At 35.0% G+C, this 16,650-nt stretch overlaps 1 protein-coding gene across 4 annotated transcripts in view; it reads left to right on the forward strand.

Annotated features, from left to right (window-relative positions):
* RhoBTB (Rho-related BTB domain containing) overlaps positions 1 to 16,650 on the forward strand; it is a 388,644-nt gene that overhangs the window by 186,826 nt on the left and 185,168 nt on the right. For all 4 annotated transcript variants that reach the window (XM_090374193.1, XM_090374190.1, XM_090374192.1 and 1 more), the window contains one exon: positions 3,426 to 3,856. In XM_090374193.1, coding sequence (XP_090230319.1) covers positions 3,426 to 3,856 — 431 coding nt within the window. The remainder of the gene's footprint in view (positions 1 to 3,425; positions 3,857 to 16,650) is intronic.

Genomic DNA, 16,650 nt, shown 5'->3' on the forward strand with positions numbered 1-16,650 from the left:
ACGGAGGATGTGGAAAGGTCAGGGAATGACCACTGCATATCTCCGGAGCAATATGGCCTTATTTGCTAATGCTCCTAAAAACCAAAATAACAAACAGTGTTCCAAGAAAACTTATGGGAAGCACTGAAAGAGGCAAATATTGGTGGACAATTGATTAACATTATTAAGACAATTTACAGGAATAATAGATGCAGAATTAAAGTGGGATCAGCTTTGTCGCCTGAATTCCACACTTCAAAAGGTTTATTACAAGGCTGTTGCACGTCATCAACACTTTTTTTCAAAATTTATATCGACATCTGCCTAAGATCCTGGTCAAAAAAATGCAATAAAATGGGATTGCCGATCAATAAGAACATCTATATTAACAATTTACTTTTTGCAGATGATCAGGTGGTGATAGCACAAGACTGAGAAGATGTAGACTATGCATTCCGTCATTTGTATGAGGAATATAAATGACGGGGGTCTAAAAATCCAGTTTTAGCAAGACTGAAATGTTGTCTTCAGGATCAGGACACATTCTAAATATTGAAGGTTTTAAAATCAATCTTACAAAGTGATGGATCATCCCAAGCAGAGATCAATAAGAGAATTGCAGACGGCAGAAAGGCTATTGTCGTGTTAAATTCTGTTCTATGGAGCAGAAAATGTTATGGACATGTAAAACGGGCGCAATAAACCAGGCATCCAAAGGCTATCCTGGAATGGATACCTCTTGAAAGAAGGAGAAGAGGAAGACCTAGGAGGATATGGATGGATGGGGTATGGGAGTGCATGACAGCCCGAGGTTTAACAGACCAAGACACCTTGAACTGCACTTTATGGCGGGAAAAATTCCTACCAAAAAATAACTTGTAGGCTGAGGAAACCCATTGTAAATGGAAACACTCCTCTTGAAGAAGAGGGCACCTCCATAGCCAGGTGGGCAGGAGCGGCAGTGCGTAGCACATGCTTCTTGATTAGACCGCAGTTCGTGCCCGTGACCCCCAAATACGGAGGATGGATGCGGAAAGGTCAGGGAATGACCACCGCATATCCCCTGAGCAATATGGCCTTAGTTGCTAATGCTCCTAAAAACCAAATAACAAACATAACAATCTTGAAGAAGAAGAAATTTATACCTCCCCCCCCATCTGTGTTGTTTGAGCAAGAGTAAGGATGCCATCATTGAGTTTACTTAATCCAATCAAAATTTTGAATGTATCAATCAGACTTCTTTGCAGTGCTTCGTTTCCAGATGATACAATTTATTGAATGACTGTTTTCTTCATCATCATGTTAGGCAACAAAAGGAAGCAGTACTCTTGATCTGATTGTCAGCAGCAGTTCTTCATGTATTAAGAATCTGCAAGTAAAAGACCACTGGGTAGCAGTGATCACATTATAAATAAATTTTCTGTTTATACTCCGGGACGACCAAACGGTCAGAGGAGTTCACAAATAGACAGAATACAAGAAACAGCACCGTATTCAGCAGTCACGGGCTTGAACCCCGGTCACTCAAGGCACGTGTACTTATGCACCCGCGCGCCTGACCACTAGGCTACGGCGGCCTTATACTGATACTGATATGGAATTTGCATAAATAAACTACTATTAAGGGTAGAGGGAAGGGCTTTTGCTTTTGTGTGAGTGACTACAGTGGTCTTGGACAGTTTTTAAATTCTGTGCAGTGGGACCAACTGATGATATTATCAACAGCAAGTTCTAAATGGAAAGCATTCAGGGAGGTAATTGTAGAAGTTAAGCTTTTCACACCAGGTAAGAAATACTGTTCAAGACCTAAATGGATATCAGAAGACTTGTGGAAAAGAAGAAAAAAGCATGGGATGCATATAAATTATCAGGTGATACAGATGCCTGTGATAGATATGAAGTATTCAACAGTCAAATCACAAGGGAGTTTAGGCAACCTAAGGCAGATTACCAGAAGGCTCTGGCAAAATAATGCAAAGAAAAGCAACAAAGACTTCTTACTTATATTAACAGTAGAAGGAAAGGGTTGATTCATATTTGTCCATTTGGTGTTGATAGTTTAACTTAGTGGTTTTCAACTGGGGTGCTGCAACAGCATTCCAGGAGTACCACGTAATTTGGGTTTAAGTTACTTAAGCTTATTGTTTTGTTAAATTTATGTTTATTTCATTATAAAAAGGTCTATATAATAGACCTTTTTATAATGAAATATTTTTATATTTCATTTTTTATTTCAAACTTTTTATATTATATAGATATAGAATCTTAAAATATTATGCAGAGTTGCATTTAGTTATATTTAAATTATAAAAAGGTGTATGGTATCTTTTTAATTTTGTGGTGATCTATAATTGATGTTTATTTAGTACCTCTATATAAAGAATAAAATTATTATAAGTATATAATAATTTTATATACTTATATAATAATTTCGTAAAGGTGACTACATTGGTCTGAGACAGTATTTAAATTCTGTACAGTAGGACCAACTGATGATGTTACCAACAGCAAATTCAAAATGGGAAACATCCAAAGAACTTATCTTGGAAGCTACTAGGCTTTACATACCAACTAAGAAATATTGTTCAAGGTTTAGGCCTAAATGGATGTCAGATGAACTAATGAGACATATGGCAGAGAAGAAAAATGCATGGGATACATATAAATTAACATGTGACACAGAAGCCTATGATAGATATGTTGATCTGTAACCAAGTTACAAAGGAGGTTAGGCATGCGAAGACAGATTACAAGAAATCTTTGGCAAAGGATGCAAAGAAAAACAGCAAAGAGTTCTTTACTTATGTAAACTCTAGAAGGAAGGGGATGAATCAGATTGGTCCACTTGATATCGATGGTTCAACTGTTGATGATCCTGCTCAGGTAGCTAACAAACTAGATGAATATTTTGCATCAACATTCACACACGAGGAGTTATTCAGCGAGGGGAATGCCAGAGGTGTATTCAGCTGTGGCAGTAAGCTAATTTTGAAAGAGGAAATAATGTGGTCTGTACAAGAGACAGAAAGAAGAAATTATTCTTATTAGACTTTTTATTGGGAATACCCACTTAACATATTCCTTCTTACTGTTGAATCCTTTTTATGCGACTATATTGCAAAAAGTGTTTTAATTATTGAACATTTATTACTTGACTATCCACATTTTATAAATGCCTGCTATGTGTCTTACCGCTTTTAAACATCTGGCTGAGCCATATACTCTCATGATGGTGATGATAGGCTTGGTTTACTGTGGCCCTAGATGCCACTACACCATTAACATCCAAACATCCATTAAGCCACCTATTGCATGTGATATTTACAATTACAAGCTCAATCTGATAAGATAGCTCTGTTAATATGTCTAAAAAAAATGATTAAATTAATACATTTATTAAGATAGCAAAATGTTTCATTGATAGAATAAAATAGTTTTTTATGTAGGTAAGTACCTTGGAGGCATCCACTGGAAGTTTTAATGCTGATACTGAACAACTGATAGCAGAAAGTGCTCCCACAACCAATCGTGCCTCTTTCCGCCTGCCACGTAGTTATCACCAGGGTAATTCTAGCAGCATTAGTATTGGTGCAGGAACCACAACAACTTCCAGTGGACACCAAGGAATTGTTCGACGGAGATCTAGTTGCCAGATTCATCCTGAGACTACCACTGCCACTCCCATGGGAACCAGCTTGGCATCACTGCCTGGCGGTAGGCCTGGAATACAGTGCAGTCTCAATCATCCAGCATTTCAGCTAATCACCTTAGAACAGTGTGAAGGATTAGACCACAGAGGAAAGGTGACATCATCTTTGCAAACAGTTATCACAATTTCTAAATTGGTTACTCCTGGGTCCATGCAACATTGCCTTCGGTAAGTGAAGTAATAACAGAAATGCTTTAACAAATTAACTAAACTGAAAAGTCAGTATCTTTACCTAGATGTGCATTTGAGATGCATATTGTTAAGTTATTGAGAACAGAAGAATATAAAAATGCAACTAAATCTATTCTAATAGTCAGAATAAGTATGTAACGTAAAATAAATTTGAACAATAAAAAACATTATATACTTATGAAAAAGGTTTTTTTTTTTTTTTTTGATATTTAATGTTTTTGTCTCAACAACATTATTATTTATTTTATTTATTCTAAGAAGCTAGTTGAATTTCGGCTTGCAGTTAGGTCAAAGTACTAGAAATGACAGTACAGTCAGTCCTCGTATAACATCCGCTTACACCACACGAATTGGATCATACATGATTTATAAATAGGAGTACGATGTCGCAAATAACACAAACTGAATTTGTTTATACACGATTTGGCTTTTCATTTACAAGAAGTGGCAGTCGAACGTGACAGAATCACCCCCAGTAGAACACTTACTGCGTTGTTTACTCGGTTGCTACACGCGCACTGCTTTGTTTGTGCATATCAAGTGTTCCTCCCCATTTTTGTTGTTTTTATACTGTAATTGTGCTTTATTCCCTAAAAATGAGTAAAATACTTGAAAAAAGTGTGAAAAAGAAGCATGCTGATGAAGATACTGAAGATGATCAGAGAGAAAAAGAAAATATTTTCAAAAAATACGAAAAATGTTTTGAGCAGAATGAAAGAACGTGATATTGTGTGTGCTACAGGCCTAAATGAGGCAACGCTGAGAACAATTAGAAAGAATGCAGAGAAAATAAAAGCAACTTTTACGTCAGGAACAACCCAAAGTGCAACAAAATCCATTAGATCAAGACATAAAGAATTGGGAGAGATGGCACATCTGTTATCTGTTTGGATAGAAGAACAAACAAAGAAGAGATCAAGAAGTTTGCATACTATAAAAGTATTAGCAATATTTTATTATGTAATAATTGTAATAAAATACATATGCATTTTATTACAATTATTATACATAATAAAATATGTATGTATTTTATTACGATTATTAATTGTTTGGTAATGTTTTGGTTATAAATGTGTGTTCCATCGTGAGTGTTCGGCACCTAACACTATTTTTCCCATAAGGCCCGTTATTTATGTTGCATGATTTTGCATTGCATGAGAGCTTCTAGAAACAACTACCATATTATACGAGGACTAACTGCATTTATTTGTATTTATAAAATAAATACTGTGGATCCATAGTTAAACTTCTCCCTACACCTCTTTAGCAGTCAAGTATCACTGTTTTTCTATTCTTTAAAGATCCTTTTGTTACAAAATGTCAAATAAATATTTTACATTTAATAAAATTAGACCAAACCTCCCTTCCATCCCTCGATTGAGGGATGGAAGCAATTCATTGAAATGCAGCGATTCCATGACCATTTTTGGCCTCGTGGTCCTCAGTCAATATGGGGCATAATGGTCAGTCTATTATTTTTGTTACTTTTGTTTTATTTTAGTAGTTCGTTTAGTCCCTTTTTGGTGATATTTCATGTCTCTCAGAACTGGTACCTTACTAGGAGGTGCCGCTAAATTTCTATATAATTGGCCTTATATTTTAAAAATTTTAATATGAATTTACTATTAATTTGATTTTATTGAATTTCTAAATTATTTGGAGGCTTTTGGCTACAGTTTGTCTTGGTACTTTTACTTTCCCCCACCCTGTTGATTTAATTTTTTTGTTAAATGTTTATGTTAAATTTTTACTCTACAATTTTGCCATACTACTGGCATATGTTTTAATTTGATTTTAATTTTATATTTATTATCAGTTATATATATATAAATGAATATTAAATGTAACCTCTTAAAGGAAATGTTTAAAAAGTTACATGTGATGAAGAGGTATTCTGTTGATGAAATGGTTTCAATGAATAAAATATTAATAAATCAAGTATGACAGGTGCATCTAAAAGTGCAAAGCAGCATTAAAGGATGTAAGAGTATATATAAGTTTGTATTAATATATTGAATAAAGTATGCATAAATGGATGTGAAATTTATACAAAGTGTCAGTAACTAGAAGGATGTGGAAAGTAGAAAAAGAAGTGTAGTAGATTTGTGAAAGGTGAAGGAATGCTAATATCCTAAAGGTTATGATGAATTAAGAGAATTATGGGCTGAATTACCAAGCTAATAGAAAGTGGGAAAACTAAAGTAAAATTAGTACATTAAAATACTAATAAAATAAAAAATGCAAATAAAATGAAAATAAAATGATAGTGTTATAGCTGCCACCAGATACCTTGATATCTGATAACGGATATAACACTATCATTTTATTTTCATTTTCAATTTATTTGCATTATTTGATGTACTTTGATGTACTATGTATGATAGTGTTATAGCTGTTATCAGATATTGGGGTATCTGATGAGAGCTATAGCACTATCATTTTATTTTCATTTTCAATTTATTTGCATTTTTTATTTTATTAGTATTTTGATGTACTAATTTTACTTTACAGTTTTCCCACTTTCTATTGGCTTGGTAATTCAGCCCATAATTCTCTTAATTCATCACCTTTTACAAATCTACTACACTTCTTTTTCTACTTTCCACACCTGTCTAGTTACTGGCACTTTGTGTAACTTTCACATCCATTTTTGCATACTTTATTCAATATATTAATACAAACTTTATATATATCCGATAAATCAAAATAAAACAAAATAAAAACAAAAGCCAGAAGTATGGCAAAAATGTAGAGTGAAAAATTAACATAAAAATAACGAAACATAAAATAATTTTATTTTATTTTATTTTTAATTTTATTTAATTATTTAATTTTATTTTATGTTTCTTTATTTTCATGTTAATTTTTCGCTCTACATTTTTGCCGTACTACTGGCTTTTGTTTTTATTTTGTTTTATTTTGATTTATAGGATATATCAGGGCTTCATGTGGAGGATGTGCATTTTGCTACCTCTAATGATAGCCTAATATTTATTTATTTTCTTATTTTATTTTACGTTAAGCTATATATATATATAATGTGGTTATTTTAGATGTATGTATTCTTTTAGATTTGCGTGTTCTTCTGTGCTGCGTTAATGCCATTGTATTTTTGCCCTAGGCCAATTGTACATTATACGTGCCAATATATATTCATTTAATTGTAGATTGTTACCGATTATTGCTGTTTTTCATATAAGTATTAGTGTTCATGCAAATTTGTAATCAAGTTATCCTAGTTTGGTTATCGTCATTCCATATGGCCTATACATTTTGAGTTAAGATAAAAAGTATAATGCTAAATGATAATGATTTTTCATAACATTTTACTAATGAAAACATTTTATCTGTAGCAAGATAATTATTAAATCTTAATTTCTGTATAAATTTATATAATAATACTAAATCTTAAAGACCTGTACAAATTTATATAATAATATAATGTATTGCATTACACCATGTGGCCGTCAATCCCCTACTTCATCAGGGGCTTTGAGTGGATTGACAGCCCTTTTGACAGGCATTATGTCGAAAAGGGCTGTCAATCCACTCAAAGTCCTCACTAAGCTGTTCTTTAATATTTACGCTTCCTAAAAGCGATAGTGAAATCACATTATCAATATGTTTCTTCAATAAAAAAAAATTTTTTTTTTCTTTCATTCTGTTTGTTAAGTCACCTCCGAACAGTAAACATGGAAAACAAAACAATGCATTTTTAACTTCACAACCACAAAGCCAACTTTTCCATTCAGTTTTAAAACTGAGAATAAATTTCTTATTATTACTTATTCCCCGCCGAGAAATTTGAATCTTTGGTATGGGGTGGCCTTCTTTTTTAATCGCATTGTTTTTTTGGAGAGATAATTGTGAAAACTAAGTTGCTGAAGTTTATTCACTGTCACGCGATTTACTTCATGGGGAAGCATGGAGGCTATGATCGAATCAAATTTCACAAAATTGTGTGTCATAGAAATAATGTTTTACTTACACATCACCTCATAATATAACTTCAGCTTACCAAGTTCAAGCTTAATCCGCAATTAAGCTGTAATCACATAATTACACTGTTGAATGTTGAGTATTGACTTAACACTGATATTATTTGGTTACTTAATTGGAATTGGCAAATGGCAGAAAGACACCAACATTGTGGCTACACACCCATCATAGTCAACGATGAAATGTGCACTGCACACTTTGGAGTGACTTTGATTTGTTTCATCCATAAAAAATATATATTGGCAACTTTCCAATATGCTGGTTGCCAATGGCAACCAACATATTGCTGGAATATTCACTGGAATGCAAAATGTGTCACTGCCTGGTGCACAGGAGGCCTACAGTTAATTAAACTTCAAAGTTGGAAACGATTTCCTGTTTTTATTCGTTTATTATTGAAATGATTACTGGAAATAGAGGATGCACATACTATATGCGGGTCCTGTTAATAAAAATATTCATTGTGTTGCATTGTTCTTCACAAAATTTAATATAACTCCATTTGCTGTACATCTAGATTTAAATAGCTGGGGGAGCTGCCCCGCCGATGGACGAGCTGCCCCTGTTTATACTTATTTTTGTATATTACACATTTCTGTTATAATCTATGGGCTATTTGAACAAACTCCCCAGTTTATTAATTGACTTAAAGTTCACCTAATGGTCATACTTTATAGGGATTTTATGACACATTCCTTTTGTTTTTTGTTGATTTTGTGTTAGTAAATTAATAAGAGGAGTTTACCTCAATATAGTACGTGGAACACCTCCGTATGATACCCTCCAGAAATTAAAACGGAAAAAACGAAAAAATCGACAACTTACCGGTCCATTAAAGTAAAATATAAATAATTAAAGTAAAATATAAATAATTAAATAATCAATTTAACACAATTCAAAATCAATTCAAAACAATTAAAATTCAAATTAACGCAATTAAAAGAATAACGAAAATATTCAAAACGATCTTCCTTCCTGAAGCTGACAATGCTTTTCGACCGACTGTCGTGATCACAGGAATGAAAATCACCGAATCAGGCTAAACCTGCAACTTAAATAGTGATTATGTGTCTTCGCGCATGCGCGTAAAGGTCCACGCATCGGAGATCAAATATGGCCGCCGAACATTAACAGAATTCTCGTGTAATTTAATTTCAATGGTTTCTGCAATTAATAGTCGCGTATAATTACGTTGAACGTTAAGTATTTTGGCCTCGTTAAATAAAAAAGTATGTTTTTCGTTAATGGCATGAAAGGCTAATTCTGACGCTGCTGAACGAGAAGCATGAACTGAGGCTTCGTGTTGATTTACACGAATATTAAGAGAAAACCGCGTCGAACCCTGATAAGACGAGTCGCAATCACCGCAAGAAATGTATACTAGATCATTAATTTTTGTTGCGAACGCGGAAAGAACCGAGCGATTGTTCAGTATAGTGTGTAACTTCCGTATAGGCCTAGCCATAATTTTAAATTCGGTATCTTTAAAGAATCTGTTAAGCTGTTTGTGCCACTGTTCAACGTATGGGACAGAAATAAAGTATTTTTTGATATTACTATTGTTGATTGGTGCAGTATTTTGTATCCTATCCTTAGCTTGTACCCTAATTCGATTTATTGTGTTAATGGGATAACCCCTGTTCAAGAATCTGCTAGTTAATATTTGTATTTCTGAGTCCAAAGCAGAATCCGTCGTTGAATATTTATAGGCATTTAGAAATTGATTAAAGATAATCGATCTTTTGTAGGTGAACGGGTGGTAGCTATTATAATGTAGAAGCATACCGGTGTTTGTGGGTTTTCGATAGATGCTAAATTGTATTTTGTTCGAGTCCCGGGTAAGCGTGAAATTTAGAAAGTTTAATGATTTAGTATCCGTATCTTCCCTTTCCAATGTAAATTTGAGTCTAGAATGAATATTATTAAACGAATGTAAAATGTCTTGGATAGTACTACTATCGGTAATAACTAGAACATCGTCTAAATACCTCCTATAGTATGTGATACGGGGACGAAAAGGTGTCAAATGTATCTGCTCAATCGTTGAGAGATAGATCTCTGACATTAAGCCACTCAGGCTCAAACCCATTGGTAATCCAAAAATTTGTTTGTACACCTTGTCTCGAAAGGTGATGTAGTTAGCCTCAACTAATAGTTTAATTAAGTGAAAAATTTCCTTAATAGGCAGCTTCGTATAATTAATCGGTGTCGAGTTTTTATTTAACATATCCCAAATAATATCTAATGTGTATTCAACGTTTACATTCGTATATAATGAGGTAACATCTAATGAGAATAAATTGTCATTGTCGCCGAGTCTACAGTCTTTAAGATTATTAAATAATGTATCGTAATTCTTAATCCCAAATTGTATAACCTGTCTAAAAGGTTTTATAATGTTGTATACATATGTGGCTAAGGCTGAAAATGCCGAGTTCCTGTAGGAAACAATAGGTCAAATCGGAAATCCAGGCTTGTGTAATTTTACCTGACCAAAAAGTGCAGGAATATTGTATGTTCTGGACTTCAATTCCTTCAACTGAACCATAGTAATGTAGTCGTTTTTACGATATGTGGTTAACGTTTTATTGTATTGATTTACCAAATTGGTAAACAGTGTCGGGTCCACTTCACGATAAGTGGAGGTATCAGACACAACTGAATCCAACTTATTAATATAATCATGTTTATCTAGTATTACCACTGTGTCTCCTTTATCTGCCCTCTGTATAATAATGTCCTTATTTTCTCGAAGTTCTCGTAAAGCTGAACTGTCATGTGTATTCAATTTAGGAAGTCGCGTTTCTTTTATGTTATTCACTACTTGGTTAACTTGTTGAATAAATACATCTTTTTGTGGAACACTACGAAGTCCAAATTCAATATCAATTACGCATTGTTTTTTTGGCAGCTTTCGAGGTGGTAAATTATAATTTAATCCTTTGGATAAAAGTGAAATCTGGTCCTGCGATAGTGTACACGAGGAAAGATTTGTAACCTGTTGATATGTCGATTCGTTGGATACTGGGTGAGGGGGTGTTCGTGAACTAGCCGACATATTCTGTGGTAGTGCGTTATGTGTCTGTGGGGGGGATGTCACCCAACTCGTGTGAACTTGGTCGCAAGCTCGCGACAATGTGTTAGAATTCGCATGAACGTGTCTTGAACTATTCGATAATGTTTGCAACTTATTAACGTGTCTGTTTTTTATCTCTGAGGCTTGTGCTTCCCGTCGCAAATCTATGGAGGTCTTCAATACAGACCAATCGTTCGGCTGTAGATAATTTTTTAATTTATCGCGAAGCTTCCTAACCTGGGAAAGGTATTCGCAACACAAATTAATGATCTAGTATACAACATTTCTTGCGGTGATTGCGACTCGTCTTATCAGGGTTCGACGCGGTTTTCTCTTAATATTCGTGTAAATCAACACGAAGCCTCAGTTCGTGCTTCTCGTTCAGCAGCGTCAGAATTAGCCTTTCATGCCATTAACGAAAAACATACTTTTTTATTTAACGAGGCCAAAATACTTAACGTTCAACGTAATTATACGCGACTATTAATTGCAGAAACCATTGAAATTAAATTACACGAGAATTCTGTTAATGTTCGGCGGCCATATTTGATCTCCGATGCGTGGACCTTTACGCGCATGCGCGAAGACACATAATCACTATTTAAGTTGCAGGTTTAGCCTGGTTCGGTGATTTTCATTCCTGTGATCACGACAGTCGGTCGAAAAGCATTGTCAGCTTCAGGAAGGAAGATCGTTTTGAATATTTTCGTTATTCTTTTAATTGCGTTAATTTGAATTTTAATTGTTTTGAATTGATTTTGAATTGTGTTAAATTGATTATTTAATTATTTATATTTTACTTTAATTATTTATATTTTACTTTAATGGACCGGTAAGTTGTCGATTTTTTCGTTTTTTCGGTTTTAATTTCTGGAGGGTATCATACGGAAGTGTTCCACGTACTATATTGAGGTAAACTCCTCTTATTAATTTACTAATATTATTATCAACGTAGAACATATTGAGTATTACAGCTCTGATTCATACTATCTAGTTGATTTTGTGTGCAGAATAACTACTACTCTTGTTGTTATCGATATTCCATGTCATGCTGCTGTTTATATTTAAAATATTTTTCTGTAGCCTTGTTGATAAAATGTCTGGGTACCTATTATTTAATTATAATCCTTTAATAATCTTGATTCTACGATTTTTTTTTTTTTTTTTTGTAGGTGATTAGGTCTTGTTGTTGTATGTATCACCTAGAATCCATCAGCTTCCTGTAATCTTGAAAACAGCCTGTCTTTATCTTTAATCACTTGGATATCTGAGAAAGTCAAGTTACTATTGGTCTCAATCTCAATTTCTCTAGGTTTCTGCAGTACGATTAGCGGATTCTTGTCATTAACCACCATAGCAACCTTTGTATCATCAACAGACTTCAACGTTACACTTAATGTACCTTCATTAGAATCATCGAGGATATTGAAAACAGTAAGGGACCCAGCACTGAACTGTGAGGGACTAATGTTATTAAACATTGGCCTGTTGTAGAGTGGCAGGAGATAGAGGCATTAATAATGCTTCTGTATCCTGCTACTCAATCATCCCTTTATCTATAGCAGTAACCTTCTCCTGATGCCACGCTGCTCTAATTTGTACAACAGTGTGTAAAGCTTTAGTGAAGTCTAAGTATTTGATGTCAAAATTATTTTTTGCATCCATTCCTTTGTGGTTACATTAATAGTAGCTGATCAGATTTGTTCAGTTATGATATCCTTTAAAAAAAAATCCATTCTGTGATTGCCATATAACTGCAATCCCATCATCCTGCATCACTTCTTTAATCATTGACTATTATTTTTTCCTGAAACAGAAGTCAACAGCCTAGTTCTGTAATTTCTCACTTCACTCTGTTATTGCCCTTTGCGAATAGGAAAGCCATGTTCCTATAGACTTGGTGTGCAAATGCCTCTCCTATCCATAAAGGAATTTACAGAGCAAAGTGAGTATTAGAGTCAGTGTTTAAAGAAGTAGTATAGGAATGCGGTTATATGTAAAGCACAGTATGGATTTGTTAAGGGGAATTTTATCTGCCCAATTTGATTAATTGCTATGAGACACACAGGAACTGTATGCAAAATTTAATTTTGACATTGTATACTTCAATTTTAGTATAGATTACAATATTATCCACATGAATGATGGCTGTACAAGGAAATTTGTACTGTTTGCACAAATTTTATTCATGTTGTACAACAGGGGTAGGCAACCTTTTTTTTTTTTTTTTTTTTTGAGTGAAGAGCCATTTTTGATCTAATTAAAAAAAAAAAAGAGAGAGAGAGAATCCGAAGAGCTGCACCTCAGCTTGAGGTGGGGGATGGGGAGTTTTTTTAAGAAATGGAATGGAGTGGGAAGGTGTTTTATTTAAAAAAAAATATATTGTACAATTTGTAATATCTATATTTTGTATATATATATATTATAAAAATATATATTTTGAAATATTATTTATTAATATTGAAAAAAACGTAACAAACATCAATAAGGTATGAATTAATGAGACTTTTGCTGCTGAACTCCTTGAGCTAGTCTCAACATCAAGCAAGTATTGCCGTAATTGTCATCTTTAAACATGCTGAGAGGCTTGCATTGTTCAGATGGTTTCTTGATTTATTTTTAATATAGTTCATGTTCGAAAATATTTGCTCGCAGAAATACGTTAAACCAAAAACTGAGAGAAGTCCAAACACAGATATTTTCAAATTTATATACGTGTCTGGTAAGCTACTCTGCGCATCGAACACATTTTGGTCTTGCATTTTCAACTCATCTGTCGCCGTCCATTTGTGTAAAGTTGCAAGGGCAGCCTTTTGCCCCTCCAAATCCACAATTTCAGTTTTAAGGCATTTTAGTCATGCACTCCACATGTCCTTGATTTTTAAGTCCTCTTCTCCATTTCAAATTGTGATTCATGTGGGCTAAAAGTTAAAGAGCCACGGTTACATGTTCAAAGAGCCGCATGCGGCTCGCGAGCCACAGGTTGCCAACCCCTGTTGTACAAATTGTGGCCTTGGGAGGAAAATATACTGCTAAGAATAAAGGTATGTTTGTGGTTAGGAGACATGTGGTGATAAATGATAGCAGCTGGTCTTCATGGGCTGATATTATGAGTGAGGAACTCACTAATAATATCATAGGGGGTCGTTCCCTTTTTTAATATTTTCTAAGAATATTGATGTAGGCATATCAAGTTTAATGTCTATATTTACTGATGATATAAAAGTGAATAGGCTGGTTAATAACAGTAATCAAAGTGTGCCATTGTAATAAGACTAGATAAATTAAGCATATAGGCTGAAAAATTTCAGTTGAGTTTTAACATTGGTAAATGTAAGATACTACATTTGGGTTTGTAGATAATCCTAGAATAATATACCATTTCGGTATTAAAAGAAATTCAAGGTGCTGGAGAATGAAAAAGACCTAGGAGTAATTGTACAAGCTTGAGATGAAGTTCTGTGAGTTGTACAGCCAGGCTGCTAGAATAGCTTGTACGTTCCATCAGTGATATGCTGGTAGTTGTTGTTATTTGGTTTTTAGCAGCATTAGCAACTAAGGCCATATTGCTCCATGGATAGGCAGTGATCATTCCCTGACCTTTCCACACCGTATTTGGTGGTCACGGGCTCGAACCCTGGGTCAGAAAACTACTAGCTTGGGGGGATACGAGGACTAATAGATTAACAGTAACCACTGGCAAAGGTGAAAGTGATTCTTGCACTGCTTCTATTGGAATGAGCAGAAGCCTGGAAAACAAGATGCAGGATATTTCAGAGACTGCTGGGAGTCATTGCGTTACAAGTAAACACATGGGTTGTGTTAGGGTAGCTAAGAATAGGAACAGGTGCATATATACTTGCATGTACACCAATGCTAGGAGTTTGGTAAATAAATTTGATGAATTTGAGGTATTGCTCAAAACATTTAAAAGATTGAAACATTTTAAAGAGTTTTTGTGGATTACTACTTAATATACGTAAAACCGTTATTTCGTTCAAATCTTGCAGCCATTGTTTTTGTATATAGTGGTAGGGAATTCAAATTTTTAATTGAGGTAGCTAGGTAGCTCTAACGCATAATTATATAGAGTAATATGCTTCGCTGTTTCTATTAGATAGCATAGTATTGACATTTAATTAATTTAATTTATTGATCTTATTAATTTAAAATAGCAAGCCCCAAACTAGAGCAGCAAAGCAATGGGCACAAAGTGCCAGAAGTGCTGTGACTCGGGGGAGAACTGAGGGGGGCCGATTCTCCAACGCATCACAGCCTAAAAAAATGTGCAACTTGTGAAATGTTTGCCGAACTCTCTGGAACGGAACATGAGATTGCCATGGGGGATGTCTTTGTGTGTGCGCGATGTAAGGAAATCAGGCGACAACTCAGCGTTGTTATGGGCCTATATGAGAGTTTGAAGGACAGGGTGGATGCCCTCGAAGGATCTAAATTGAGTGGCCCATCAAGCTCTCAGCTGCCCATATCAACGCCAGAGCTTGCACTTGGTCATCACGCAACACAGCGGCAACCCCCAAGGCAGAATGCGCTGGTCCCACAGGAACTAGTAGTTGTTGGTGACTCTATTGTCAGGAAAACAGGGAACATGCTTTGTAAAAAGCAAAGGTGAAAAGAGACCAGGGTATGTCTGCCAGGGGCAAAGGTTGATAACGTTGTAGAGCGGATATCATCTTTTAAGGGCACAAAAGGTGATATAGTTGTACATGTTGGCACTAACGATATTAAGAGTAGAAGACTGGCAGAATTACTTAACAAGTACAGGTCACTGTTGAACAAAAGCCGAGAATTAGGGTTGAATTTGAGAGTGTCTGCAATTCTGCCCAGACACGATAGGAGGGAGTATATGATGAGAGCCTTGTCGATCAATTTGGCCCTGGAAAGATTGTGCAAGGCTCAAGGGATGAAATTTTTTTCAGCCTGGTCTGTACTTGTTAACAGGAGAGACTGCTTCTCTACAAGGATGGGATATACTTAAATAGAAAGGGTGCAAGAATATTTGCTGATGCTATCGAGGCAGTGTTAGGTGGATCGGAAAACTGATAGCTTGGGGGGGGCGATACAAGGACTAATAGAGTAACAATAGCTGTAGGCAGAGTTGAACGTGATTCTTGCACAACTTCTATTAGAATAAGTAGCGACCTGGAGTGAGGGGTGCTGGGGGTTTCAGGGACGGATGGCAGTCATCCTGAAATAGGTGGGTATATGGGATGTGTTAGGGTAACTAGGAATAGGAGCATGTATACCAATGCTAGAAGTATAGTAAATAAATTTGATGAATTTGGAGTGTTCGTCAAGACATCAAAGGCGGATATTGTTGGGATAGCAGAGACGTCGTGTCACACAGATATAAGGAATGCAGAACTGGAATTTGGGGAGTACAATGTGTATAGAAAGGATCGACAGGATAGAAAGGGAGGAGGTGTTATGCTGTTAATTAAGAAAAACATAAAATCAAAAGAAGTGCACCCAGTTGATATAGATGAACAGTGCACTGTTGAATCAGTTTGGTGTGACATAAGCATTGCAAAAGCAAAAATAAGAATAGGAGTGTGTTATAGGCCTATTGACTCGAATGAGTACAATGAACAATTGTACAGAGAAATAGTGGGCCAGTAAATCAGAATGTCTTATAATGGGGGATTTTAACTTCCCAGATATTGACTAACTTGTGGGT

Source organism: Mastigoproctus giganteus, chromosome 5 (assembly GCF_048544385.1).
Source record: "Mastigoproctus giganteus isolate SK-2022 chromosome 5, ASM4854438v1, whole genome shotgun sequence".
In the NCBI taxonomy this organism is placed as follows: domain Eukaryota; kingdom Metazoa; phylum Arthropoda; class Arachnida; order Uropygi; family Thelyphonidae; genus Mastigoproctus; species Mastigoproctus giganteus.